The sequence below is a fragment of the Pezoporus occidentalis genome, unplaced genomic scaffold (genome assembly GCF_034315485.1).
Source record: "Pezoporus occidentalis ecotype Australia unplaced genomic scaffold, CSIRO_AGI_Poc_V1 ctg4, whole genome shotgun sequence".
Classification (NCBI taxonomy): Eukaryota; Metazoa; Chordata; class Aves; order Psittaciformes; family Psittacidae; genus Pezoporus; species Pezoporus occidentalis.
In genome coordinates this window covers 23,352,421-23,380,157 of record NW_026915724.1, presented here as the reverse complement: position 1 = coordinate 23,380,157, position 27,737 = coordinate 23,352,421, and the positions used below count along the sequence as shown (strand labels likewise).

General features: G+C 38.7%; 1 protein-coding gene across 2 annotated transcripts in view; it reads right to left on the bottom strand.

The window, feature by feature from the left end:
- GNAL (G protein subunit alpha L) overlaps positions 1-27,737 on the bottom strand; it is a 197,584-nt gene that overhangs the window by 35,182 nt on the left and 134,665 nt on the right. For both annotated transcript variants that reach the window (XM_062633033.1, XM_062633034.1), the window contains one exon: positions 22,829-22,926. In XM_062633033.1, coding sequence (XP_062489017.1) covers positions 22,829-22,926 — 98 coding nt within the window. The remainder of the gene's footprint in view (positions 1-22,828; positions 22,927-27,737) is intronic.

The following is a 27,737-nucleotide window of genomic DNA, read 5'->3' as shown; positions in this document are numbered from 1 at the left end:
ATTCAATCCCTATAGTTCATTAAAACACGTACACCTGCAGGACCAAAATAAGACGCATCACCTGAACAAATGGTTTTCAGGAAGAAGGGAAACAGACCTCTTTTTTTAAAGAAAAACCAACCTATCAATTGAAATGAAATTTGTTGATACCTTCTTTACCCTTCATTAAGGTTGTGTCTCAACTGCCTGAGTAACAGTAAACTGATGCTATTGACTGACTACAAGATTTCATGCCATGGTCTTGGCAGGTGATTTTAAGTAATAGACAGTCTTGAAATTACTGCGTTAAAATATATTTGTGCCTTTGAAAGCATGCAGACACATTGAAACCAAATCCGCATGAAGTAAAAGTTAATCTTTTAAAGGTTCAGTGAGTATTTACTTAGGTTAAAGTATAATTTCTGAGGACTGGTGCATTTCATGCAAAAAATCCACAAAACAATAAAAATACTAATTATGAATGGAAAACCTCACAGTTGAATATGTCAATCCAGTTAATGAGTAAAGTATTAGCTCATATTGCTCTTCTGCTTGCTGAAAAACAACATCTCACATGCTGTAAAGCTGTGCTTTCAGAGCAAGGATATCCCCTACACAGTGGCTCTGCAGGCAGCTGCATCTGCTTTTGTAGTGCTTATGTATTTTCAGACAACAATCACACTTGATGGAAGACACAGACAAAAAAAAAAAAAAGATTTAAAATGCCTAACAGTAAGGACTGCATCATGTGAGACAATGGGGTACCAGGAAACATGGAATTCTTGTTACACTCCCGCGTTTGCAAAATAGGAAAATCTCCTAAGAAACACAGTTGGTAAGTCAGTGGATTTGCTTCTTGCATGAGGCTTTGATATGGGTTTTTTAGGTACCTGAAGGTTGTTTTTTGACAGCGCCCTTGTTTTGTTTACAGCACATTGCTGGGATACTCCCTTTGATTCAGCCTGACACACGTGATGTTCCGACAGCTTCTGTTCTGCAGTGCTGCTGCTGCACTAAAAATAGCTTCCGCTTGCTTTGGCTCCACATCTAATTTATGGAAACTCACAGAAAAGAAGGCCCCTGTTAGTGGGTGAGCGACATACGATTTTGCAGCTTGTGCTGTTAATCTCACTTGGCCTCTTGAAACACATCACTGACAATTTACAATTTACGCCTGCAGTTAATGGTTAAGGAGAAAGAAGATAATGCTTTATACCTTTCATTTATTTTTAAGGTGGTTTAATACTCAGCAGAAAAAACAGAACAGTTGGACTACGCTATTTAAAAATGCTGAGAATTTAGAATATAAATTTATAAAGGGCTACTAGTGCCCACAGTTAAGGGAAAGTGCCATAAAGATTTTCTTAATTGGTTTACAAACTACAGTAAAATTATAAACCTCCTGTTTGCTAGAACAGCTTTCAGATGTTTTACATAAACTTCTTCATTGTGCCATGAAAGTCATCATACAAGTACATCCTTCAAGAAATGCTGATTTTACAAACTTTGCCACAAAACCTGGTCTAGTGGGAGGCGTCTCTGCCCATGGCAGAGTGTCTGGAACTAGGTGGTCTTTAAAGTCCCTTCCAACCCAGACCATTCTATGATTCTATGAAAACCTGCCTCTGCATGAAACAGTATTTTGCATGCCCATCTCAACACATATCCAACATGTATCTTTCTCTGAAAAAATCAGTTGATGTTAAAATTCAAATGACAAAGTTAATTTAGAGAAAGTGGTTATTTTTCTTTCTGTAAAAGAATGGGGTTTAATTTTCTAAAGTAGAATTTTTCAGCTATTCAATCATAGCACCACATTTCGGAATGTCACTGGCTGAGCTGGAGCCACTTTCAAGTGAAAATGATCAGAAACAGGTGGCATAAGTCTGGTATCTGTATTAATGCATTAGTTGTTTAATGGCTGAAATCTGTGAAGACAGGAACACTGAAGTAATGAATACCAATTCCAGAACTGGAAAGGAAGGCCTATTTTTCATTTAAGTTTTTATGGTGAGTAATGAAGACAATAAGGAAATTTGGAATCAGATTTTATTTCAGATATGAATTTTTAAGTTAAGGAAACTTCAAAAGGCAATCAGCAGCTTAAGAAGAGACAGATTTCAATGCTTTAAACTTGTAAAAACCTTGTAAAAAAAGTATTTAAAAAAATAAACTGACTGGCTTTGTCCAGAAAGGCTCCCTGCATAAATTTAGCAGTCTGTTTGCAAGCTATCAATTTAAGGATTGGTATCTAATCTGTTATCCAAGTAAGGACATTACTTAGCAACTACCATGGCTAAAAGGAATTTTCATAAGTCTCAAGAGAGGTTATGATTTATCGACCAAAAAACTCCAACAGAATCCTGGAACCAGTTCAGGCTGGCTACAGTTAGCTGCTTATGAATTATATGACTAAGAAATGGTCAGTGAGTCTGTACTAACCTATTTATGCAAAATATGCTGTGCTGTGTTATTGTTAACAAGTCTTCAACTCAGCAGACAATTCTTAACTTCAATATACCTTTTAAGTAAACCCCTTTTTACATCCTGCCATGGGGGTTAAAAAAAAAAGACAAAACCCTGTCGCACAAACTTTCAGAAAAAAGGCACAGTCTACGAGAAGAATGAAAAAATAGCAGCTCTGCAGCAGAGTTTTTGTATGCAACTATGTGTGACAGAAAGGGAAAGGAAGAAAGTGAGGAAACAGTATGATTTAATCCTTGCAGGAGCGTCATTTTCCTTTCTGCCCTTACTGTTCAATTCTTTCATTTCCAAGGAGTTGAAAACAAAAGCTTTAAAAGCCTCTTTTTCTATCTGGGGTATATAAACATGAAATTCTGTTTACATTCTTAATTATAAACATGTATTAAAAATCCCTGGTCTATCTCCAGCCCCAAATCAATTTGATAGCATTCAAATCAATGTTTACACTCTGGCACTTGTTGCCTTCACAGCTTCAGCTCTGCGCCTCTATGCTGCTGATACAAGCGGGAAGCATGAAGTTCTGCAGCCTTGCACAGTAATTTAACTGCTAGAAAGCAAAAGAGAGATGGGATGCAGATCTAAGGTCTTAAGTTTTGGAAAGGCCAGAGAGCAGAGGCAGCCATCCCTTTAAACATCTCACACTGCTCTGTTCATCTCTCCTATCAGTGCTAGGATAACAGTATGCGAATACAAAGCCTGGCCCTGCCTTAATATAATTTGGAATGTTACATAAGTGCTTGATAAACAAAGCAGGCAGCTAGAAATGAGATAACCTAGCCATGTGTATATTCAGCTGACTACTTACTTAGATTCCCAGCTACTATGCTGTGACTGTGATGAAGTGAAAGAAAATGGCTGTAAATACCAACCTCTAAAGGCAGTCTTGTATTTTTTAGGACACCTTAGTTTCTAACACCATCTGCGGGATAAACATTGTCAACGTTTCAAATATGGACAAATTACATTTTTTATTTTCTTTTTCTCCTATGCTTCTGAAGAGTAAAATGGTTGGCAATACAGGAGGCACTTCAGAAGCATCTCCTACCTACCCACAGCTACACAGGATCGGTCACATCTTTCACATGCACCCTTAGAAACATACTACAAACTACATGACACTTCTCAGCTTTGTAAAGTTAATACCAGACAATAATTAGGATGGAAGCTGCCAGGCACATTATCTAAATATCCCACTGCACAAAATACACATAAAATGTCAGGAAAGATCACAGGAAAAAACTCAAGACACAATTTCTAATGTATATCCTTCTTGGTCACGTGAGAAACATTTAAAGCAATGTTAACTGCATCTGTTGCCTTATTGCTGAATGAAAATAAAGGCCATGAAAAGAAAAGCATGGAAGCAAACTGACCCAGCTTCATACTGATCAGCAATTATTGAACCTAGCATGTTCCTAGTCAATTAAAAGCCTACTTTTAAAAAAGTTTACAAATACTTTAAAACAAAAGCACACTGCTCCAGAATAGCAGCTAGAAAAGCCAGGGAAAGGAAAGAAAGAATGCATGGGAAGTGCTGATAAAAGACGACCCACACAAAATGAAACAAACCAAGAACCCCAAATGAGAATTTAAACATAAGCTACACTTCTAGAAGTTATCTTAGCTGTACTAAAAATATACATCAAAATGCCCACTACTGCTATCTGAAGCTCCCTTCTGTTGGGCCCTCTTCCTTTAGAGCAAACAAAGTCGTAGTAATTAGCTAGCTTTCTTCCAACTTCCCCTGTGAACAAGATCCGCTCGTGAATGTAAGTGGTCAGCCACTGCTACCAGTTCTACAAACGTCAATATTTCTCTAATTCTACTCATTCTCTTGCTTTATTATATTTCTAAGTGGTTTAACAGCACATGCCAGTATTTTTCATAATTCCTTAGAGGGGTGGCTGTTACTTCTCACCCATCACCTTCTCAGGTTAGGCAGGAAGCATCATCCAAAAATTATACATTTCTTGCAAAGTCAAGAAAAAAAAGACAATTCTGATCTTTTATACACAATATGATGGGATTTGTACTTTCTCAAATATTAAAACCTTTTTAAAACCACAAAAAAATTTTGTCTGCCCTACACTAAAATAAGGGAAGTGCATTCTCCCAGCTGCCACATGAAGCAGTGTTTCTCGTTAAGACAAGTTTTCAGGTTTTTTTTTAAATTATTATTAGAAAAAAAAAGTAATTTTTTACGCACGTGTCCCTAACTGATGGAAGGAAATTGCTTGCCGTGGTATTTATGAAACATGCCCTGTGACCATCTGGTCACCTGCTGCAGAGTTGGGGTTGATGAAGAAAACGGATGGATACAGGGTCATATTCAACCACCTCCCTCCTTTGCGGCCAGAGAAAGGCTTTATTGACTGTAATTCTGTGCTTTGGTTTCTCTTGGGCTCAAGTATGGGAAGAAACAAAGAACAAATCTACCTATTCATGCAATTCTAAAGGACTGACATGGGTCGTCTAATCACCTGCGCCAGGATGGGTGAGGTAGGAGTTTTTGAAGTGAAGTTTCCTTAACTGACAGAATGTAACCTTGAGATTGGGTGGCAGGGTCCAGTTCTGCCACCTCTCACAACTAAAGGTCTGGCAGCAGCTATGACTGTCACCTCCAAATGTGGTCAAGAAACTGGCTGCAACAGCAGATACACCAGGCAGGCCTGAGGACCTTCATTTCTGTGCAAGGTGCAAGGCCATCTGAATCCCCTCCCAAGTTCAACATGTTAGAAGCAGTAAAATAAAAGCAAGTCATGCTTTTGTGTAGTGTAGCACACTGTGAGACTGAAAATAAGACAAGGCGTACTTGCGAATTACACTGATGTTGGCTGATGCAAGTCTGTGCAATGTGCAATCAGTATTTCCCCTAAAGAGCTACTGTGTAATTCGAATATACTACCATTTGTGCTATACCTTTCAGGCCTCAGAACTCTTCTAGTAGAGTTGCCTTTGAATTTCCATAGATATGCTTATTTAGGAGGACTAGCTGTCACAGATGCATAGATCATTCAGTGCATGGGCAATGCCTCCTATTCTGAGCTGGAAAATCACAGTAAAAATAGCAAGGACAACTGAAAATCTGGTGTCAACTCTGGGAACTGTTCAACACAAACCCTAAATACAGACATGATTTACACTGGGACCACTTGCTGTGTGACAAAGAAAACAGTGTAAGCCTCAACAGTGGAAAACAAGTTTACGTTGAGAGTTACCATTATTGCTTTCCTTGCCAGGTCTATCATATCATGAATAAAATATGTAGTTCTTTTTCTAGCAGTCTTCAACTACCAACTAAAGCCACTGGAAGAAAATACTTATTTTAAGATGATGAAGTATTATACGACAGTGAACCCCTACACTGTTTGTGTCCTTACACTGTAATAATTTCCCTAAAAAAAAACAAAGCCACCCAAAAGAGATTTTTAAAAGGTAAGCTCAAAGAAATAGCTGATAAAAAAAAAGTAAAGAAGACTGAGGAAACTTAAAGAAAGGCTATTTCTGAATACAAAAAAAAACCAAACTAACAAAAAACCCCAAACAAACAAAACCAAAGAAAATAGCTTGTGCTTTAATGATAGGCTTTTCAATTCCTATAAAAAGTCCCTTTTCTTTCTGAAAGTCCTCTCCTCTAACTGCAAGATTTTGCTGCACCATTTGCAGTACAAGGGGCAACCAGCCAGACACTGAGAGAGGGGCTGCACTGGCTGCATGTATAGAGATTGCAAGGGGACTGCTCCACTGCTAAAGATACAAGAAGTCCCCACCACAGCCTGTGGGTGAAGATTACCATTCTCCAAGGCCTTGCCTGGAGTATGAGCCTTTCTGGAAAACCATCTTAGGAAAAGCCCTTGTATCAATGCAGCCATATTGATCAAGGGTATGACTCTTCTCATGCTCCTCTTCCAATAAAGAAAAAAATAGCCTCCTAGAAAAAATAGCCAAGCCTGTCTGTAAGGCACAGTCCATCCACATCTACTGCTTAGCATGCCTAAAATGGACAGATGGCAGACAAAATTGTTGTATAATCTAATCAGCAGGAAACCAAATAGCATATATAATCTTAGCAGTCAGTCGTACAGAAGGACACTCCATTCAAACACTGCCTACCTGCACTGCATTTAATAAAAGAAGAGATGCCTTCCTGTATCTATTCTAAATGCAATAATCATGAATTATACAGTATTATCCATTTTAGGGACAGATTATTGCATCTAACAATTCAGACCCCTGGATGGTCACTTTCTCTCTAGGCTGCTGGATCACTGGAAATCCATGAGCCCTTGTATGAGCTCTCGTAAGAGAAACGGAGATTATACTGGTCTGCTGCATTAACTGATGCTTTTAAAATGCAGCATGAACTAGCTACTGGGTAACCTTTTGAAAACAATAATCTTTGGTGAACTAAACACACTTGGGTGCTTTCTTATTATCTATCTTGGCTCTTCTCAAGCACTTTCATGGAAGATGCTCTTTCTATTAAGAGGAGCAAAGACTCTTAACTTTGGCTGGCTGTATTATGTTTGTTTTATAGCGTCTAAAGCAAACAACCCTCAAAGTCATTACTGGAAAATATCTACATAAATACCTACATTGTCCCTGACAGTCCTATAAGTGCTAACATTAGTCATAGACGTACCACATTTACAAGCTCTTTGCTGTACATATTTTACAGTGAGCAACTCAGATTTTGTCTACATTTGGCACACAGTAAAAATACATTGACTACCGAACACAGTTTTACTGCTAGCATAGATACGGAAAATGGTACTTAATGACATTTGAATTGGTCACAGTTTACACAATGGTTTGTAAGCACATTAAAGACAAAACTGTTGGTAACTGTCTTCCAACATGGTGTATTTTTCCAGTGTGGTCAAAGAGTTGAACTGGTTAAGGAAAAATGTTCCTCAATCATTTTCTAAATTGTCCTCTCCTGCTTAGTGGATCTTGCAACAGCCTGTGCATCGCAGATTAGTTAGGCTAGTTAGGCTGCTTAACTTATGCTCTATCCTTCATTCTAATAAGAATATTTTTCTAAAACCTTGAAACATCTGCAATATTAAACAAAACAATATTTAAATTATAAAGGGTAACTAAGAGATTTTGGCTGCATTCATTTTACTTTCATTGAACCTGATTATTAGGATTCATATCCCAGTTCTCAGAAACTTATAATTTGGTCTCACCTAAAGCTGTAGTAAAATGAAGCAGAGTTCATTTCATGTGCTGTACAAAGAGAATTGAGAAGGAGCAGGCCTGTATCTGTACTGCACCAAACACTTTCCAGGAAGTAATGAAGCTGTACTGATACTTTCGAGACAGAATAATGATGTCTTTGGCAAACAGTGGCGCTAACCATTGTTTCACAGCAATCGAAAGACAAACCAATACCTCTGACCACACTGTACTGAAAAAGCCTTGGACTCCTCCACAATAACCTTTAATATAAAACACAGTAACAGTTTTTGTCCCCACAGACTGGCAAGCTGAAAGACATGGATAAAGTACCCCAAGGCAAAGCCAGGTAATACATTCTTGAGTAAAGCTACACCTCAAAGCTCTTTTTCCTGATCTAGTTTGCCCTTGTGTTTCCCCTGTGCAAATAAGGAAGACAAAAATCGTAAAACCCCAAAATAATGCTTAGCAGATACCAAAAATCAGCATGAAACATGATTACAGACTGCTCCGAGCAGCTCATGAATTGAGAAGTCAAACAATAGCACGTGTTCTGTGAATTGGACACCAAGAATTCCCTTGATTCCTATTTCTATAAGCAAGCTATTGAGAAACACTGACATTTGGGCAATAAAAAAACACACCAAGAGAACACTGATTTCCCAATACAACTGTCATTGTAGTTTTCCTAGCTGTAAAACGATTCCTTCTCTCCATCTCCACTGCTGATTTGTCACAGCTTCTTTAACCAGTGCTGACAACAGGCCATTCACATCACTGTGCATTGTATTGCAGTTTTAGACTGATCCAAAACAGTATCTCAAGCTACAACAGAGAAAGTACAAAGCAACATGCCATGATTTCTGAAGAGGGAGATGGGGAAGAGAAAGAATGCTTTCAATTTAGTCCTGTTATTCGAATAGAACATAAAATTACAAACAGAATAGCCAAAAGATCCCCAAACCTGTATAATTTCACTAAATGCACTTACCAACAAGCCTACTGCAAAAAATGACAATCAAAGATGATCAGTGAAAAAACAGCTTCCGTACTGTTCTATCTTACCATAATCGGACAACTTGTACCACCAGAACAAAAATCAACCTTGAGCTTTGAGAACAGAATACAATGAAACATGAACAGTCATTCTAAGAAACTAAAGCCAATTTACCTCTAATTCAATCTTACACAAGAACAGAGTCATGAAGTGACCTGGAATGATTTTTGTTTTTAAAACAGAGAAGCACTGCTGCTTATGATAGTCTAGAACACATACGACACTGGACTATAATACTTTTTGTTTTAAGTCTGCAGAACATCTCTGTCATTATCTGACTACAGTATGAAGCTGCAGATTTGGCTCTATTCCACATCTCAGTATACTCCTCTGAAAGCCATCACCTCCAAATAACTTGTGAAATATTTATGAGTTGGAGCCTAAACAGTGTCATGGGGAGGGAATGGTATAGGGGAAGTGATACAGGGGACTGGAAGACAAGATGAGGGACTAAGAGGCAGAGCCCTGTTTAGTGCAGCAGCTAGGCAAGGGCAGGGGCAGGAAAGCAGCTTATTTTCAGAGCTTCTCAAGTTGGTAGCAGATCTGGAAGTCAAGTCTCTGGGGAGAAATATTCTGTACCTTCACATGTGTAACACATGTTGCTCATACAACTATATATATGGAAAACAATGTTTTTGGCAATGCAAAAAATTACAACTGGTAAGTAACTCCCAGCTCAGAGCACTGAACAAGGTGTGTAGATGACTGAGTCAGATCTGAACAGATGTATTACACGTAACCTAGAGGAGAGATGCTTTGAGAAAGGTCTTGAGTTCAAACATGTGAGCAGCTCCAGGGAAGGCATGCAAAACCCAACCTGGGGCCTTGTCATGGAACAAAAAAGACAATGAAAGAGCTGCCAGTGAAGGGAAGCACCTCTTTGGCCTCTGCTGTGCCACGCACAGTCTGATGTCACATTCCCTGTCACTCAAAATTTTCCACTGTTGATGGAAAGTGTTTTTGTTGCTTTTTCTGTTAGCAACTGTGTTGAAAGTTAATGAAATTCTATTCATTTTCCTTCCTTCTCACTCCTTATTGGCCTCTAGCACATAACAAACAGAAGATCTCAATGCTTTGCTTTTACTTTCACCTTGAGAAACAATTACAATTTAATTATTCCACCTCTTAACAAAAGAGTAATAAATCAGGAGTCCTCACATTCCTCAGAAATGAGTTTAAGTGCTTCACCCAACTGGGCACTTTAGGGTTTAAAAATTTCAGCTGAAGCCATATAATTGGAGAAGAAATACTCCTTTCATTTGAAAAGGTAGTTTCTTACAGACAAAGAGTACTTCATACAAATAATTATTTAAAAGGATTATGGGTCTAGGAAGTTTGATTCCTGAAACCAGGTTCTACTTGTTACTTTATTTCTGTAAGGTTGTCATCGTCTGAGAAAGAGCTATGTTACCTACCTACTTTAAAGCTATATAAAAGCAGAAATGCATATGAAATGTAGTATATGATTTGTCAATAGTGTGACTATGCACACTGTGCACCATTTGGGAATTTTCAACATATTTCAGTGGGAGTTTCTGATGGATTCTGTTCACTTGAGAATCATGAAAAGAGACTGGATTTAGTAAAAGCTGAAAACATCTGTTTTGAAAGAAATGCTTATTTCTCCTTTTTTCTTTTGTTAGTATGCTTTGTCTTATAAGTGAGCGCATACCTTTATAAGTGACGTGGTATGGTATGTGAAGACCTTGGGGTCTTCCCAGCCACTATATTATGAACTGCCTAGTGGAATCAATTTTCAGTGTAGGTCGAGAGTGCCAAATGCATTGTACTGAATCCTCGTGGGGATATGGTAAGGGTTTGCAAATGCCCACAACACTCATACGGTTTTCCATTATTTCCCTATTGGATTTATGGCTGACTCCTAGCAGAAAGCAGAACCATTTCAAAACGCATGGAGTACTGATTGTACCAAGGAAGATGATCTAAAATTAAAGTATTTGCCCTTCTCTCCTGCCTTTTCTTTCCATAAACGCAATCTTGTAGTTCCTCTGGAAACTGTCTTATCTGTCATGCATGCCCAGATCTAGCACTTACTGAGCAAATTGCTACATATGACATTCTCTTACTTCAATACAAAGTACGAAGAAGGAGTCACATGCCAAGATAGAATGGAACTGCCACAATAAGAATTATGCAGAAAGCAGACACTATCAAGTTACTCTTTACAGAAAATGAAGAGGCCCCAACTGTGGTATGACCAACAGAAAAATATAATAGTGTCACACAGTACCAATATTAAGGTAATTTCAAATTCAGGTCAGATGCATCTGACAATGGTCTGCTCCTCAACAGGATGCAGTGAAAAAAAAAATGTAAGAACTTCTTCAGTGTATAAATGCAAAGCCTTTAGTTAATAAAATATGCTACATTGCTCTCTAGTCTTTGCAGATACATGATATTTTCTGAATGAACAGCCCTGCATTTTGCCTATGCAGATCACATAAAAAAGTATGAAATTACTAAAAAACAGTCTTGTGAATAGTAGACAGAATAAACCAACTTTACATATCAAAGTCACCCTACTGTGATTGACTAAGCTGACACGTTACCTATCTCAAGAGCTCAGAGGCCTCTATCATAGCAAATGGCCAATCTGTCAAGAATAAAACAATAAACAAACAAAACACAGTCAAACAAATAAACAGATCTGCAGTTATTATTAGTAAGTGGAGAGAAGAGAGGAAAATATGCCAGCTTACAAATTTAATCAAGACCACAAGTTAGTCATAGGTCTGTGCACTTAAACAGAGGAAAAAGGACAAAGAAAATAAAATCCAAATATGCTGATTCTGCTCAGAAGAAGCCAGTGAGTCCTCTGAAGAAGTCATGATCTCTGCATCTGTTTTGGGGGCCTTTTATGGAGGTACAGGGAAATACTGAGTGTTATGCCTACAGAGCACTGTTCTAGTTCATCTTTTTTACAGTGGGCTTATTCACTGTTTTCAGGCAAAGAGGACAGTAAAAAAAGGCCACCCCCCAGTTAAAAACCACCCCAGTTGGCCTGTTAAAAAAAAGCCACCCCCCAGTGCTCTGAGGTACACAGACAAAGACAACTACAATCAATCCTAGTACAGACAGAATGAAACTGGGACATTTCACTTGGATAGCCTCTTCTGGTTTTCCTCCAGAAAAAAAAGTGTAGTTATGTTCCTAGCGTACTAGGGTAGAGGATACCCATCTTCCAGAACAATGAGGCTACATGATATGAAGAAACCTGTCTGGCTTGTAAAGAAAGACACTTGTTTTAGGCTCAGGCTGAAGGGCTCAGAAGATTAAATATTCTGGCACTGTCCTTCAATTACTCCCTTCCTAAAGAAAATCACAGAATGCCTATAGATGAATATTTTTTGCTGGATTTTTTTTTTCCCTTGCTGTTAAAAACAATTCTCTCTATATTTCGGTTTTTGTGGTCTTCTGTACATATCTGATGATTTCACAGTATCAACCCTTACCTAACGTTTATTGCAACTGTCTTTTAGCCAGGCTAGGTAACTCCTTGGCATGTAGCCATGTATTTAGTCACGTTTCTGAGCATTCTCATGTGTTCTGCTCTTTTCCCTAGCAAAGTTTCTCTTTGGTTATTTTCAAGATCTTATGTAGTGATGGGATTTTTTATTCTCCTCCATATCCATTCTGCTCATTTCCACCAGGAGATAGGTTAAACTCCTCCAGACATTGTGCAATCTCAAACATTTAACGTTTGCCTTCATTAAACAGACATAAGAGACTACTGGCAAAGTTATGTCTTGGCCCAATGCTTTAAGACTCTGCATTCCTGCCCAGAAATATTCAGTGCTTTATTACTTTTGCTCTACTCATAAAACTTTATTTATCATCTTCACCCACCTACAATCTTTCTTCTTCTTTTCATCCTCTAAATAGGTATAACTTGTTTACAACTTATGCAAGAGCATTCCTAAAATCAGTTTTAATCATCACATAATAGTTTTTTTCAATATATTGGCTATTATGATAAGCTCCTTTCCAGTGGTACAGAATCAAGTATTTATAAATAAGTTAGACAATTTCTGTGAATAACCTTTAGTAAAGGTCTCACCCTTGCCATTTTTACATAATGTAATTTGTTGATTATTACTTTTGAAGTGCTATGAGGTTAAAACCTCAAAGCTAACCCCTCCCTGCACCTCGTGAGGATTAACCCCATGCTGCAGTACAGGTTATGGGATGACCTACTGGAAAGCAACTCTGCAGAGGACCTGGGAGTCCTGGTAGACAATGAGTTAACCATGAGCCAGCAATGTGCCTTGTGGCCAAGGACAGTGGTATCATGGGGTACATTAGGAAGAGTGTGGCCAGCAGGAAAAGGGAGGTGATCCTCCTGACTCTACTTGGTCCTGCTGAGGCCTCAACTCAAGTCCTATGTCCAGTTCTGGGCTTCCCAGTTCAAGACAGACAAGGAACTACTGGAGAGGGTCCAGTGGAGGGCTACAAAGACAATTAGGGGGATGGAGCATCTCATCTCTCCTATAAGGAAAGGCTGAGAGAGCTGGGTCTGTTTAGCCTGGAGAGGAGATGACTGAGAGGGGGTCTTACCAGTGCATACAAATATGTTTAGGGCAGGTGTCAAGAGGATGGGGCCAGACTCTTTCCAGTTGTGTCCAGAAACAGGATAAGGAGCAATGGGCACAACCTGAAACAGTGAAATTTCCATCTGAATATGGGGGAAAACTTGACTTACAGGGTGACAGAACACTGGAACAGGCTGCCCTGAGAGGTTGTGGACTCTCTTTCTCTGGAGACATTCAAAACCTACCTGGAGGCAATCCTGTACAACCTGTTCTAGGTAAACTTGCTTTAATAGTGGGTTGGGACAGCTGATCTCCAGAGGTCCCCTCCAAGCCCAACAGATCTGTGATTCCATGATTCTGCATAACAGTGCTCATTAACACTCTACTGCTCTTTAGCAAACTATTTTTTTAATAACTGCTATAGTAGCGTTCTTTTCCACTGCTTAATTTAGGCTTAAATTAAACTTTGTGTAAAACCCCACCATTATAACAAACATTTCTAATTAAATTGGAAAGAATACTTTTACAACAGACACAACTGAAACAGTTTCTCTGAAGTTAAATAAACTTCAAAAAAATTCTGGCAGCATCACTGTTGTCTTGTATCAAAATGGACAAAATTAGCTTTAACTTAATTACGACTAAAGACACACGCTCAAACTGCTTAGTCTCCCAGTCTTACTTGCCTTAAAACTTGGATTACAACCAAACTGACAAATACCACGACTCTACTTTGTTTAGTCTGAGGTGTAAAATTTCTTTTTCAAGCATAGGTGCTTAACCTTTACATTCTTCCAACACAGTATAAACTGTATTTTATTTTCTTATTTCAACTTCTGCATTCCACCATCTCTCTTTTTTTCAAATCTGTTGGTGCAGCATTCATTTAGAATAACACCCCCCCCCAAACCCGGGCTTCTTGAAGATCCTAACATAAACAAGGCTGTATCAGTGCAGAGGAGCCTGTGTACGCAGTCTGGCCAGTGAGTAGTTGCTTAAGGAAGAAATATAACTCTAGGCCTTTCTTTATTCTGTGGTGTGAAACTGTCTACTTGAAAATAGAAAAGCTGGCCATATCTAAGGGAAGAAATCCATGTGGCATTCAATTAAAGTTGAACCCCAGGTTAAAATGATTTGACAGTATCCTATCTAACCTTCCATTAGATTTTCAGTGCTCTTATTTCTTTTTTAACAATCCAACTACGAGTTATTATACAATTGTTGTTATATTAAATTTATTGTTTCACATTAGGTTAGATTTAACAGAATGTGGAACACACTTTTCTCTAGAGCATATTAAAAAAAAATCCCTCAGAAAAAGAATTAAAATACATTTGTGTTATATAATGTTAAGCTTATTAATAGGTAAACTTATTCTTTAACCAACTAATCTCTTCCACTGTTCAGTGTGTGCGCATGAGAACACGCACACACACTCAACAATGCATTGCACATGAACAGACTGAACTAAATTCTGTATCAATCAACATAAGCTGGAGAAGTGGAGTAAATATAAGTGACTCTTAATGTCCCCTGCAGTATAATGAAGCTGGCTTTGGTCATAGTTTACTCTTTCTCCCACGCATACACTGGAAGAGTCCTAAACCAAGAACAGCATATAAATAACACCAGAACTGACAGAATGACCTACAGCTTCCTTCTGAAATCTACTCATAAATCCTGCATGCAGATTCTAGATAACCAACATCTGCAGTTTTATTTCATTTGAAGACATTTTGAGATGCTGACACTGAGCAATGATTCACTATCAGGGCTTCTGGAATTAAGCTGTATCAGCACCATTACTGTAAGCAATGCTTAGTTTGACTTGATAGCAGGGCATACACATGCTTTAAAATTCTCTTTTTGCTTTAAAAAGACATCATGTGATTTATAATACACAAAATTCAAACAAAACATCCCTCAAAGTCCAGTCCTACAGAGTAGCCTTCCCTTCCTCCTACTCAATATCCCAGATTCTGGCAGTTTTCACCAGTCACACTGGCCCACTGTGCCAGTTCCCTGACTCAGCCCTGAACCAGTACTGATTCACTTCTGTCCTCACTGATGTGATGTAAAATAAACAGTCTTTTATAATAAATGCAACAGAATGCTCTTTGTTTTAAAGGATAGTAATGGGTATTAGTGCTTTAAGAGTGTATACACTGAGAGTGGTGCTGTCTTTATTCTTTAGCTACCTTTTGCTCAAGCTCTAAAAGTACTTGAAGTGTGCATTACAAATGCAATTCCAAAAGCCTCTGAAAGTCTACAGTTTACCTCTGCAGAAGTGTTATGGAAAAATATAACTCTAAATTAAATATACAATACTAGCATAGAAAACTAAATGCAGACAAGCTCAGCTGACAGAGCTGTTTGTAATCTCTAATTCACATATTTCCAAATGGGGCTGAGTTGCTGTGTTATACCAACCTGTGCTGCACTTACTACTGCACCCTGTGTGCAAACAGGAAAAAAAATTAACAAAACCATTTGTCAGGTATTCAGGAAAACATGAAAAATATTGTTGACTAAGGAGGAAAGAACTTTTTCCTCAACAGAATAAAGTCAGCTTTGCTATGCTTTTCAAAGGAAACTAGAAATGTCTAATAAAGTATCTTGAAGAGTCTAAATGTACTTTCATGTATTTGTCATAACTTTGCTTGGTCTTAAGAATTTACTACTACCTTAAATTGAGGTTAAGGAATATTTTATGCTTTTCTGCCTTATATTTGCAAAACTGCAGAAAACAAACTGTCAGGCCCATGGAAGCATTTGGAAAAGTGTATGGTTTAATTTTATGTTTGAGCAGCCCATCAAGGGCTGTTTAAAGGTGTCACCAATAGTAACTAGTTAATAGGAAAAAATATTTGTCATATATATTTTTAAAAGACAGAGAGGGTGCTGTGTTTATAAACTATTTTATCTCTTATTTTATAACTGAAAAATATTATTGTCTTCTCTAGGTATGGAAAGCATTTGAGAATTAAAACAAATAAAACAGGCTGGTACGTGCCTGTATGACACACTGGCTATTTGTGAATGGTATCTTTTTACTGCTACTTGCTCCAAACTCAAAATACAAAGGCATTATGGAGGTTTCTACAGCTGTTTCTTCTTCCACATTTTTGTACTTCTAACTAACAGTACTATAACATCATGGTCACATTTTGATTACCAATAAGACAGAATTGGTTGAGTCTAATAATTTTTTTCATAAGTGAGGGCAAAAGGGGAACAACAATAATAATAAAAAAAATCGCAGCAACAAACAAAAAGGTTATTTTAGAGAATTCCTACTGCATATTTTAAGAAACCACAATTCTGCCTCTTAAGAGTATGGTTTACTAATTAGTAAAAAGTGAAAACTTTAAGCATTACAGGCTACAGAATGACTTTTGTCCTACCTGGCAACCACCTCTGTTTGGAAGAGTCATCGGTAAGGCTAAAATAATTACTCGGTAATTACAACCCCCCTCTTTTTTTTTCTATCACTAAATAAAAATTTACTGGTTGGTTAAGGTTTATAGTCTGTATCAGGTAAGTGGAGAAAACCTGTTCATGAATTAACCAAACAAAATCTGGCTGAAACCCTTCTCTCCAAGATTGAATAACTGCAAAGAAGAAGTACTTGAGGTATGTCTTTTCTATATATATCAGCTCAAATATAAAATCAATTTTCTTTGGCCAAGCTCACATCCCTTGTGTTTGCTTTCCTGAGAACTCGCATAATTGAGTTTTATTAGCCCGAATGTTTGTGCAGAGACCGTCACACTTAAGTATATCAGTGGCATATTTCATCAGGGAAAGAAGATAGACAAACTGGGATGAAGTAGTGGCTGAGGGCAGGGTTCCCCTACATCCTTAGGTTACTTCCTATACTGAGGAACTCAGTGGGCCAAAGCACAACCCTTCCCACTAGGACCACCCATGCATGCACACACTGTTATTTCATGTGAATGCAATGGGACAAAATTCAACCCTGGAGCCTTCCAATAAGCCTGAAAGTAGTTACTTTTTTTCTTTTTTTTTCTAACAACAAAGGCCGAGGAAACTGCGTTACCTAAAAAAGAGAATTGGATGTTCTGGTTCTATAAGTATCCCCACACCTTACTTCTGATCACTGAAACTAATTTTACCCAGTTAACTGAGGAACTGACATTTGAGTTACCAAAACTAAGATGACTCAACTGCTACTTTATCAAAACAACAGACATACATGGCCAGACGGGGGGTGCCCGATATCCCCAACAACAACCGATGTTCTGCAAAGGCCTTCAACTTTGAAGCAAAAAACCAACTTGGGTGGCTTTTCTGGGATTCTAGAGCAGCCACCATGTACAAATGTACATGGTATGGTCTGCAGTGAAAAAAGGGGGTGAGGTCAACCCACTTACATATGTAACACCAACAGGTGGTTATAACCTACAACTCTACCTCATGGGATGCTGTTAGTTAAAAGGAAATTTTATTGCCAAATAAGTTCATTTAGTTAAATTTATGAAGTTTATAAAGACACACGATGAATTCATCAACTCTTTTTCTGGGTCTTTATTTTTTAAATGAATGCCATCCTACCTGGATCTCTATTTGTTTTGAACTGTTCTGCATTCAGAAAAGTTTGTTTTGCAGTTCCCTCTCCTTGATACAATAAAAAATGGGTATTCAATAACCGGTATACAGAAACTGGAATATTAAAAAGCGAGCTGCATTCATGTTACAGGAAACTATTTAGCTTTTAGAAAACTGTCCTAGAATTACAAGAAATTTTATTGAACGTATTTTGATCTATTATTTATACACTAGACTATTCACTGTCAAGACAGCCTTCAATCACAATCTGAAGTCCCTTACAGACCTAGAATTTGCTGAATATAAAGTATATAAATACAGACATAATCACAGTAGTTCAAGTAAGTTAACATTAAACAAAGTAAGGTGTAAGGTTTATTACCATAACAAGTCTAGGTAAGTCAAATGGGGACACAACTAAAATCAACTTTTCAAATTAATTATATTTTTTTTAATTAAACCTGAAATTTAACTTGAAAGAAATATAAAATAAGAAGTTAGGGAAAACAGTAACCTGCCAATTTTATTATATTAATCTCAAAGAAGTACATGAAGGTCATCAAGGAAAAAATATGGTGGATGTCCATGCTATACTTTGCCCCCCAAAGACTTACATAAGCACCTTTGTAGTTCGTGATAAAGAACAATTCAGATCTTTGCTTATGACACATTTACCACTGTCAGACAACAAGGCCTGACCTCCAGCTTAGTCACAGATCCATATTTGTTACAAATATCACAATGTATCAAAATGATACTTAGAAGTGCAGATACATGAGGAGTCATGTATTAAAATGGTCTACAAGCAGAATCTCACGCTCACTCCAGTACCCTGATAATTTAAAAGGGCATTAAAGATCAAGCAAAAGCAATTTGCAGGCCTAATATAAAGAGAAAATTTGCCTTTGTGTTTTTCTACTACCTCTGTTTCCAGCCAAATATTTCTCCCACAGTAATAAAGAAAATTAGGTTAAGTTTTAAAAATACAAAAGCTCTGTACTGCAGCCAAATTAAACTATTCCAAAATACACTGAATTTGTAACTCACTTAACAGTCAGTCTGGCTGCTGACAGAATTTGCTGATAATGCTTTTCAGTATTTTAAGTCAGCACACAACATGTAGTGCTATGATATTTTTAACTCGTTGAGATTTTAGTTTTGCTTTATTTTTATTTCTTTTTATTAAGCAGAAAAATTATTGGTGACCTACTGATAATGTTCTCCCTTCACTGTCAAGTAAAAGATTAGAATTTAGCTGATGGTGTGGCATGCTTTCCCCCAAAGCCAGTGCAAAGAAAACACTGCAAACGTTTCAAAATCCCACAGTAAGTGTGTGCGTCACATCACGCTCCTTCCCTTCTTTCCTTTCCAATTAAAGATGACCATGGACAGGTTCTGAGAGAAATGCCATCTGCTCCTGCTAAGCCAGAAAGACAGCACCTACACAGTTAGTATTTTCTAAGGGCACACAAGAAAATCAGAATTGTATCAGAATTCTAGTTGTAACCTCTTCTTACATGTTTCAGTTACAAGGCAGACAGGATCCCACCACTCTGAATAAGGCCCATCTGATTCTAGCACAGAAATGTTCTTCTTCAAATGAAAAAAGAGGCTTCTAAAATGTGGAAGCAAGAACAGGTGGCCTGGGAAGAGTACAGGCATGTGGTCTGGGAAGCTAGGGACCAGGTTAGGAAAGTCAAGGCCCAGTTAGAATTAAAATTGGCTAGGGATGTTAAGGATAACAGGAAGGGATTCCACAGGTAATAGCAAATAAAAAACAGACTAGGGAGAACGTAGGCCCCCTCCAGAAGCTCTCGGGAGAACTGGCTATCCAGGATTTGGAGAAGGCTGAGGTTCTGAATGACTTCTTTGCCTTGGTCTTCACTGGCAAAGGCTCTGACCAAACCACCCAAGTCTTGGAAGGCAGATGCGGGGACTGTGAGAATGAAGACCTTGCGCCCACTGTAGGAGAGGATCTGGTTCGAGACCACCTTAAAAATCTGAATGTGCACATGGGACCTGATGAAATCCATCCGCGGTTCCTGAAGGAGATGGCGAATGACATTGCGAAGCCACTGTCCATCATATTTGAAAAATCATGGCAGTCAGGTGAAGTTTCTGAAGACTGGAAAAAGGGAAATATAACCCCCATTTTCAAGAAGGGGAAAACGGATGACCCAGGGAATTACAGAGCAGTCAGTCTCACCTCTGTGCCTGGCAAAATCTTGGAGCAGATTCTCCTGGAAGGCATGCTAAGGCACATGAAAAACAACAAGGTGCTTGGTGACAGCCAGCATGGCTTCACTAAGGGGAAATCCTGCCTGACCAATCTGGTGGCCTTCTATGATGGGGCTACAGAACTGATGGACAGAGGGAGAGCAGTTGATGTCATCTACCTGGATTTCTGCAAAGCGTTCAACACTGTCCCACACGACATCCTTGTCTCTAAATTGGAGAGACATCAATTTGATAGGTGGACCACTCGGTGGATAAAGAACTGACTGGATGGCTGCACACAAAGAGTTGTGGTCAATGGGTCAATGTCCAGCTGGAGACCAGTAACGAGTGGTGTCCCTCAGGGATCGGTGTCAGGACTGGCCTTGTTTAACATCTTCGTCGCTGACATGGACAGTGGAATTGAGTGCACCCTCAGCAAGTTTGCCGATGACACCAAGCTGTGTGGTTTGGTTGATATGCTGGAGGGAAGGAAGGAACCTTGACACACTTGTGAGGTGGGCTGATGCCAACCTCATGAAGTTTAACCATGAGAAGTGCAAGGTCCTTCACCTGGGTCAGAGCAATCCCAGGCACAGCTACAGGTTGGGCAGAGAAGAGATTCAGAGCAGTCCTGCAGAGAAGGACTTGGGGGGTGCTGGTCGATGAGAAAATGGACATGAGCCAGCTTCAGTGTGCGCTCACAGCCCAGAAAGCCAACCGTATCCTGGGCTGCATCAAAAGGAGCGTGACCAGCAGGTCGAAGGAGGTGATCCTGGCCCTCTACTCTGCTCTCATGAGACCTCACCTGGAGTACTGTGTGCAGTTCTGGTGTCCTCAGCATAAAAAGGGCATGGAACTGTTGGAACAAGTCCAGAGAAGAGCCACGAGGATGATCAGGGGACTGGAGCACCTCCCGTATGAAGATACGATCTAAAGGTCCTTTCTAACCCTAACCATTCTATGATTCTATGATTCTGGGTACAGCTACTACTACTCTTGTGCAATATATAAAATACACACATGCAACAAAGACACAACTTTTAAATCTCCTTTTCATTCACTCCATTAGCACCATTTTAATTTTCAAGGAATGATGGAAGGGCAGATAAAAGTTTTCTGCGCATTTTCATCATCTTTTTTCTCTTAAGATTACTCTTCACTGTTTTAAAACATCAATACCTGTGAGAAAAGCCTGTTTGATCAGATCAATGGTACAGCTGTTCCCAAGTTTCAAGTCTCAGCTCTAAGACTGAAGGCTTATACATGTGGGTTAAGTCACTTAGCTGTTACATTTTCAGTTAAACCATGAAACGGAAACCACAGCTACACTCAAGGGATATTAAACTATCAAATGCTATTTCATAAAATGTCTTGAAGGTGAAGAATTCTGCAAACATTGTATTTACTATTACAATAAATAATCTCAGAATAAAGATAAAGCAAACTAGTTAGAAGATACGAAGAAAAGATACATAAAAAATACCCCAATAATCTTTCTTTAAGGTTTTAGGAAAAAGGTAGTAGGATTTAGTTTGAGGACAGTGGATTTCATTCTAGATCGACTTTTTCCCCATTTGTGTTTTGGACATAACATGAGACTTAACATTCTTCTCCTTGTGAAAGCCTGTAGACAGGCACCATTTTTTTAAGGGAAAGCACAGGACCATTAGCACTATAATTCAGTGTCTTTCTTTTTTGCCTGGTCCCTTCAGCACCATTTTACAAAGCAGGACTATGAGACACATCAACCTTTTTTGATCAGTAAAGTAAGTTAATTTAACATTCATTTAATTTAAATACGTGTCATTACTTTCTTGGTCTGGCATCTTATTTGACTGTATTAACAGATACCATAAATAGTCAACCTGGACTTTTGAGCAAGCATAGCTGAGATCTGTACTATGGTGGTGGGTGAGGACACAGGAGAAACCCACTGATCACAATTCAGAACAACTTTCTAGTTTTTTGTGTACAAACGGTGCCTTAATTTCTAGCCACTCTGGACTGTGAGCAAATGCCCAAATTTTGGTAAATTCATTCCACTGAGGTCAAATAAGTTCCTTCCTACATGAATGTAATTTTCCCTTGTTTCCATATGCTGATGAATCATTACTGGATCCTTCTTTTTCCCAAAAATAGTCTGGAAAGAGGGAAAAGAAATTATGACCGCAGGACCAAAATTCCCCCATAGTGGCAGAAGCATGACAAGTACTTTAGCAACATGTCCTGTTTCCTCTGCCTTCAGCTTTGGCACCAAGAGCAGAGAGGACGGAAAAACAAAACACCAAGCACTACAACAGACTTGTGGCATTGCTGCTGACCATACTGCCAATTAGATAAATCATAACACACTAGAGTGTGTTTTCTGAAAACCCTAAATCACATAGCAACTGTAAAAGCATACGTTTTCGCAATAGCAGTTCTCATGAAATGTATATTTTTGGTCCAAGTCTAATTCAGAGCTGAGTTATTACTGAGGACAGCTGAGTTTTGTAACCCTGGCATGATAATGGACTATTTCCTGACTAATTTACTTTCATCAATGTACTGTGTATTTATGATTTGCACTTTCATAATCTACTACACACCTCTTTTCAGAACATTTCCAGTCAGATGAACCTGTTTAAAGATTATGAATGTATTATGCACCAATGTACCACTTTACTTGATATATATGAAGAGGGGAATACCAAATGTACTACTATCTTTAATAAAATACTGCTTATTGTTTTCTAACTTGTTATAAATTATTACATTCTTGGCTATAAATTCCATAAGAAGAAATACTTACTACTGTGCACAGTCAATCAGCTGATATTCATTTGACCTCTCGAAGCATGCCTTTACACCTTCATCATCCCAAAGCTTTTTTGCATGTTCGAAGAATTCCTGAAAATTGGAAAAGCAACAAATAAGAGATAAATTTTCAATCTTTTCAATCCCAATTTATATGTATTGCTCCTTCCCCCCAACCTACGTGCTTTACAGTTTCCTGTAATGATAGATTAAACCTATTATTATTAAAGCACTAAACATTTATTAGCAAAACTGCAGTAAAATATATATACTTAACATGACTGCTGACAGTTTCCCTTACATGATACGTAATGAAGACCGCCTTCAAAATTCATGCCAGTTCATATATAAAATTTACTCTAAGTACGAGTATTACCTAGAAGCACATTCACTTATTTTTTTAACTGGATTTACCCTTCTGTCATGGAAAAGGCATAAAAGGTGCATAAAGCTGCTCAACTTATAAATATTAGCTTCCCTGAGAAAGAACCAGTCTGTAACTTTAAAAAGATTATGTAGTTTTTCCTGAAAAACACAACTTTCTGCTGCTTGGTATTTTCTCATGCAACATAATAATGTGATTGCAAGACTTTCAGAGTCTCTGCTAAACTCCGCTTCCTCCAAGCAGCCACCTGGCACAACGTGCTTTTCCTAGCAGCTATCCTGGGCAACTCAATCCGAAAGTACCTGCCAGCAAGCTTATTTCGGAATTATTTGAAAGAGGACTCAAAGCTGTTGCTGGTGATGGTGAAGCCATAGCTCTATTGTAAAAAGCACGCACACATCCTGCCTGCCAGCTCTTTTGCCCCTCCAGCCCCTGCTGTAGAGCCTCACACACTCCAGCTTGTTTTAAAGCTGGGAGTCCATTTTATGTTTTATCATTGCTCGTAAGTCAAACTGTAACTGAGCTTTTCCAGCTACTACTTTCTAAAATCAAATGAAGAACGGTTAGACAAATTACTATTTCCTTTATTATATGGCTCTTTCCTCTGGCAAACTGAACTGTTAAAGGAGTAAGTCAACTTAAACACAGAAGTTCTTTGTAATCTCTTAACACCTCAGTACTGTTACCTCATCATCAGAGTCCTTCAGCTCTGCTACCTAATCATCAGAGTCAGTTCTGCGTAACATAGGTGTTCTACCACTATTCACTTCATGAGCCTGCCAAGATGTTGTGTAAATATCAGAATTCTGAAACTTTCTGAAATTGTTTGCCAGTCCCTCCCAACACCTTTTCAGGATTAAAAACTCTCAAAACACACAGTTTGCAGCAAAAGATCTTAGCAGCACAGTGAATTCACTTTTACTCTGTATGGGTTTCCCAACCTTGCATGCCACCCCTGCGAAGTGACCCTGAAGGTGACAATCTGCTCCTCAGCCTGTGCCCTGCTGGTGACCTTTTCAGGGAGAAGCAAAACGCAAGACAAGATTTTCAGAACAAACTTGTACTGAAAATTATTTAGTTGAGCTTTGAACATGGCTACAGAGTCCTGAATCACCTCAGAAATGCTTTTTTCTTTTTAACTATACTGTGCACAATTGAAAGAGAGAATACCATTCTTTAAGACGTTTTCAAAACTTCAGAGAAAAGATGATGTTAAAGCAGGCATGAAAAACCTTCACAGAAAGCCTTGGGAGAAGAGAGGAAGCAACGCTAGACTGGCAGACGCTTATACTGCCTTGGCATATATTTCTTCACCCTCAGGAGGACATGTTTATTTTGCCTTTGTTATTTTAATGACTTATGTAATGATTGTTTAAAACACTGCAGAGCCACCTTCTCAAGTTATGCTACGGCTATTATAAACTCTGTTCCTACATCAGAAGGAAAGAAAAACAGGCTCAAGAAAGGACAAGATATCAAACTAAATAAGCAGGAGAAAATGGGTATGTATAACAAAGAGCATGACTATGAGAAAAAGAACTTTTGGAAAAGCCAAAATGAAAACAGACTTGAAGCTTATGCTCGATTGATACTCAAGGCATCAGCTGAATGTATCTCACTTGTTGCAATCTTTTGTGCAAAGAAAGTTACTGACTTTTCAATAGAAACAGCGAGCTCTGGATAAGTGTCAGGGTCCTGGGACAAAACGACCCAGCTTTTCCATCCCCTTCAATGGACAGCAGCATACAGCCTCAGCCGTTCCTTCTGCAGGTGCTTGCTGCTGCAGGTTCAGGTGCTGAGTACAGTGCGGCTGCTTTCCCCTCCTCACCGCTGGTGGGTGGAAATTCCCACCCACTGGAAAGCCACCTCTGAGGGGAATCTACATCTAAAAAATGGCCCTATTCAGCCCCACATAGCCTACGGGAAGGGGATGGGCAGAGGAGAAGGATGTCAGCATGAAAGCATCCTTTTCTGCAGGGTGGGATGGATTGAGAGGTAGCTGCAGATGTAGATAAATAATAAATAAATAAAACTTCAGAGCTACAGTAGTTTCCAACATCACTTCTGTTTTTACATCCTCCATATGAGCTTTATTTACTTTTAAAAATCTCTTCTGGAACAGAGCCAATCCTTTCAGCTCAGCTTCTGAGACCCTACAAATATATTGTTAATACAGCGTTTCCATAATACATCCTTCAAACAGTTCCACCTGACCACTGTATCTCAAAGCAGTCTATTTAAAATGACTTCCAGACTTCTGGTCCAAAGCAAATCCTATAAAATGGAGCAAGTATACTTACCTCATTAAAATGTACCGATCTAGTGCAGAGGAGTACACTTGCCTGCAAATTGCCTCCCACACAGCTACCCGATCCTTCTATCCCAGGTGACTAAAGCCTTCCAGAAAAATCCTGCTCCATTTCAAGATACCAAGTACCACAACCCAACTTTTCACACTTGTTTTTAACCCCTTTCTCGTCTGTTCTAAGTTCTTCAGGGTTTTTTCTCCTCAGCTGATGGAGACTCCCACTGCATACAGTCAAGCACATAGGAGGATCCTGCTCGCACACGGCAAATATGTCTAGATCCCAACCTACCCTGCATTGCAGGACAACATCCAGATAGCAGTCACCACGTTAGCTTTAACCTTTGCAACTAAGCCCTTTTTGCCTAACAAGTTTCCAGCATCCGCTTCCAGATGCACAATTCCCATGACTCATTTCTACGGACCCCAATGTTTGTCATCTATTCCTCTCACCATGGTTACGTCATGGTCACCTCGTTGGCAAGCAAGCACCAGTGAGCTAATAAAGGTGTGGACTTTGGGCTAAGCCCCACCTAAGTTACCTGCTTTTGGAGCTGCAATATCCTGGGGGTAGCAGCCACATATAGCAATGCTTGTTGTAGGGAAGAGACAGGATTAATTCAAAGAACAAAGAATTCCGATTTGCTCCAGCTTATAAAGATGGACTAAAACTTTTTTTAATGTTTCTGTGGGCTGGGGAACTACATACAAAACATTAGTTTTGGTCAGTAAAGCACAAACAAGGTTTTCAGAGTAAGTTGTGACAGTAGCAGCTTACATTTTGAGATGGCCAAACTCAGATTTTCTTATGGGTCTGACATCTGGGAAGTGGCTATTCAGAAGTTCTTAAAGTCATAAGCCAGGTCCTTTAAAACTTAACTGGGACGGGAGAAAACAGCAACATGGAAAATCACTAGGGACATCTGATGCGCTTGGTTTGCAAGCAGATGCAGCTGACCTCTATCAGATCAGTCACCAAAGTCTACTGAAAATATTTAGTATACTGAAGAGAACGAGGAATCACGTACTGCGCCTGAAAGCAGAGAAACACCTACATCATGACACATCTATGAACACCAAACAAAACAGAGCTGTTTCATCCAACAGCACCCAAACTCTTTAGGGATAGAGGCAAACAAACAGTTGCACCTATTAATATACATAAGAAATAAAACCACTGATATACTTTTATGTTGTATTTAATTAGAGCAATAGAAAAGTAAATGATGATACCTCAGATCTCATGATTTACAGGTCTCATTAACTACAGGTGCTTTTTACTTTACATACATTAATTTACACCAGTCAACTAAGAATTTACAGCAATCATTAGACCATACGATGACAAAATTTTGATGTGATCAAAAAGAAGATGCAACACACAAACTCTCAAATATTGTGATATAAGCAGGTTATGATTCCTTTCCCTGCCCCCCAGAACAAAATAAGATACACATAAATGTAGAAATACTCTGATATCACTGATGTAAACGGTATTTATTTTTACTATAGTTTAAAAAGATCTTGTAGAAATATCTTTACTCACCTATTCCAAGGTAATTTTTAGGTTGGAAAAAAAGGAGGGAATATATTCCTCTATCAAACATTCCAAGAAACCAGTAGAGATAACAAACACACTACAGTTAAGTCTCTCCTGTATGAAGACAGGATGAGAAAGTTGGGGCTGTTCAGTCTGGAGAAGAGAAGGCTGCGTGGAGACCTCATAGCAGCCTTCCAGTATCTGAAGGGGGCCTATAAGGATGCTGGGGAGGGACTCTTCATTAGGGACTGTAGTGACAGGACAAGGGGTAACGGGTTAAAACTTAAACAGGGGAAGTTTAGATTGGATATAAGGATGAAATTCTTTACTGTAAGGGTGGTGAGGCACTGGAATGGGTTGCCCAAGGAACTTGTGAATGCTCCATCCCTGGCGGTGTTCAAGGCCAAGTTGGACAGAGCCTTGGGTGGTATGGTTTAGTGTGAGGTGTCCCTGCCCATGGCAGGGGGGTTGGAACTTGATGATCTTAAGGTCCTTTCCAACCCTAACTATTCTATGATTCTATGAAAACAGCACAGTTTTTAAACTTTGTCCTACTAGAAGTTACAGCATGTTCTTGAAATTTTATTTTCCTTAGTTTAGAAATAAACTTATTTATTGTTAGGTTACCTTAGAAACCTCTTACAAAAATTTTTCAAGTAGCTAAAAAAATTGAC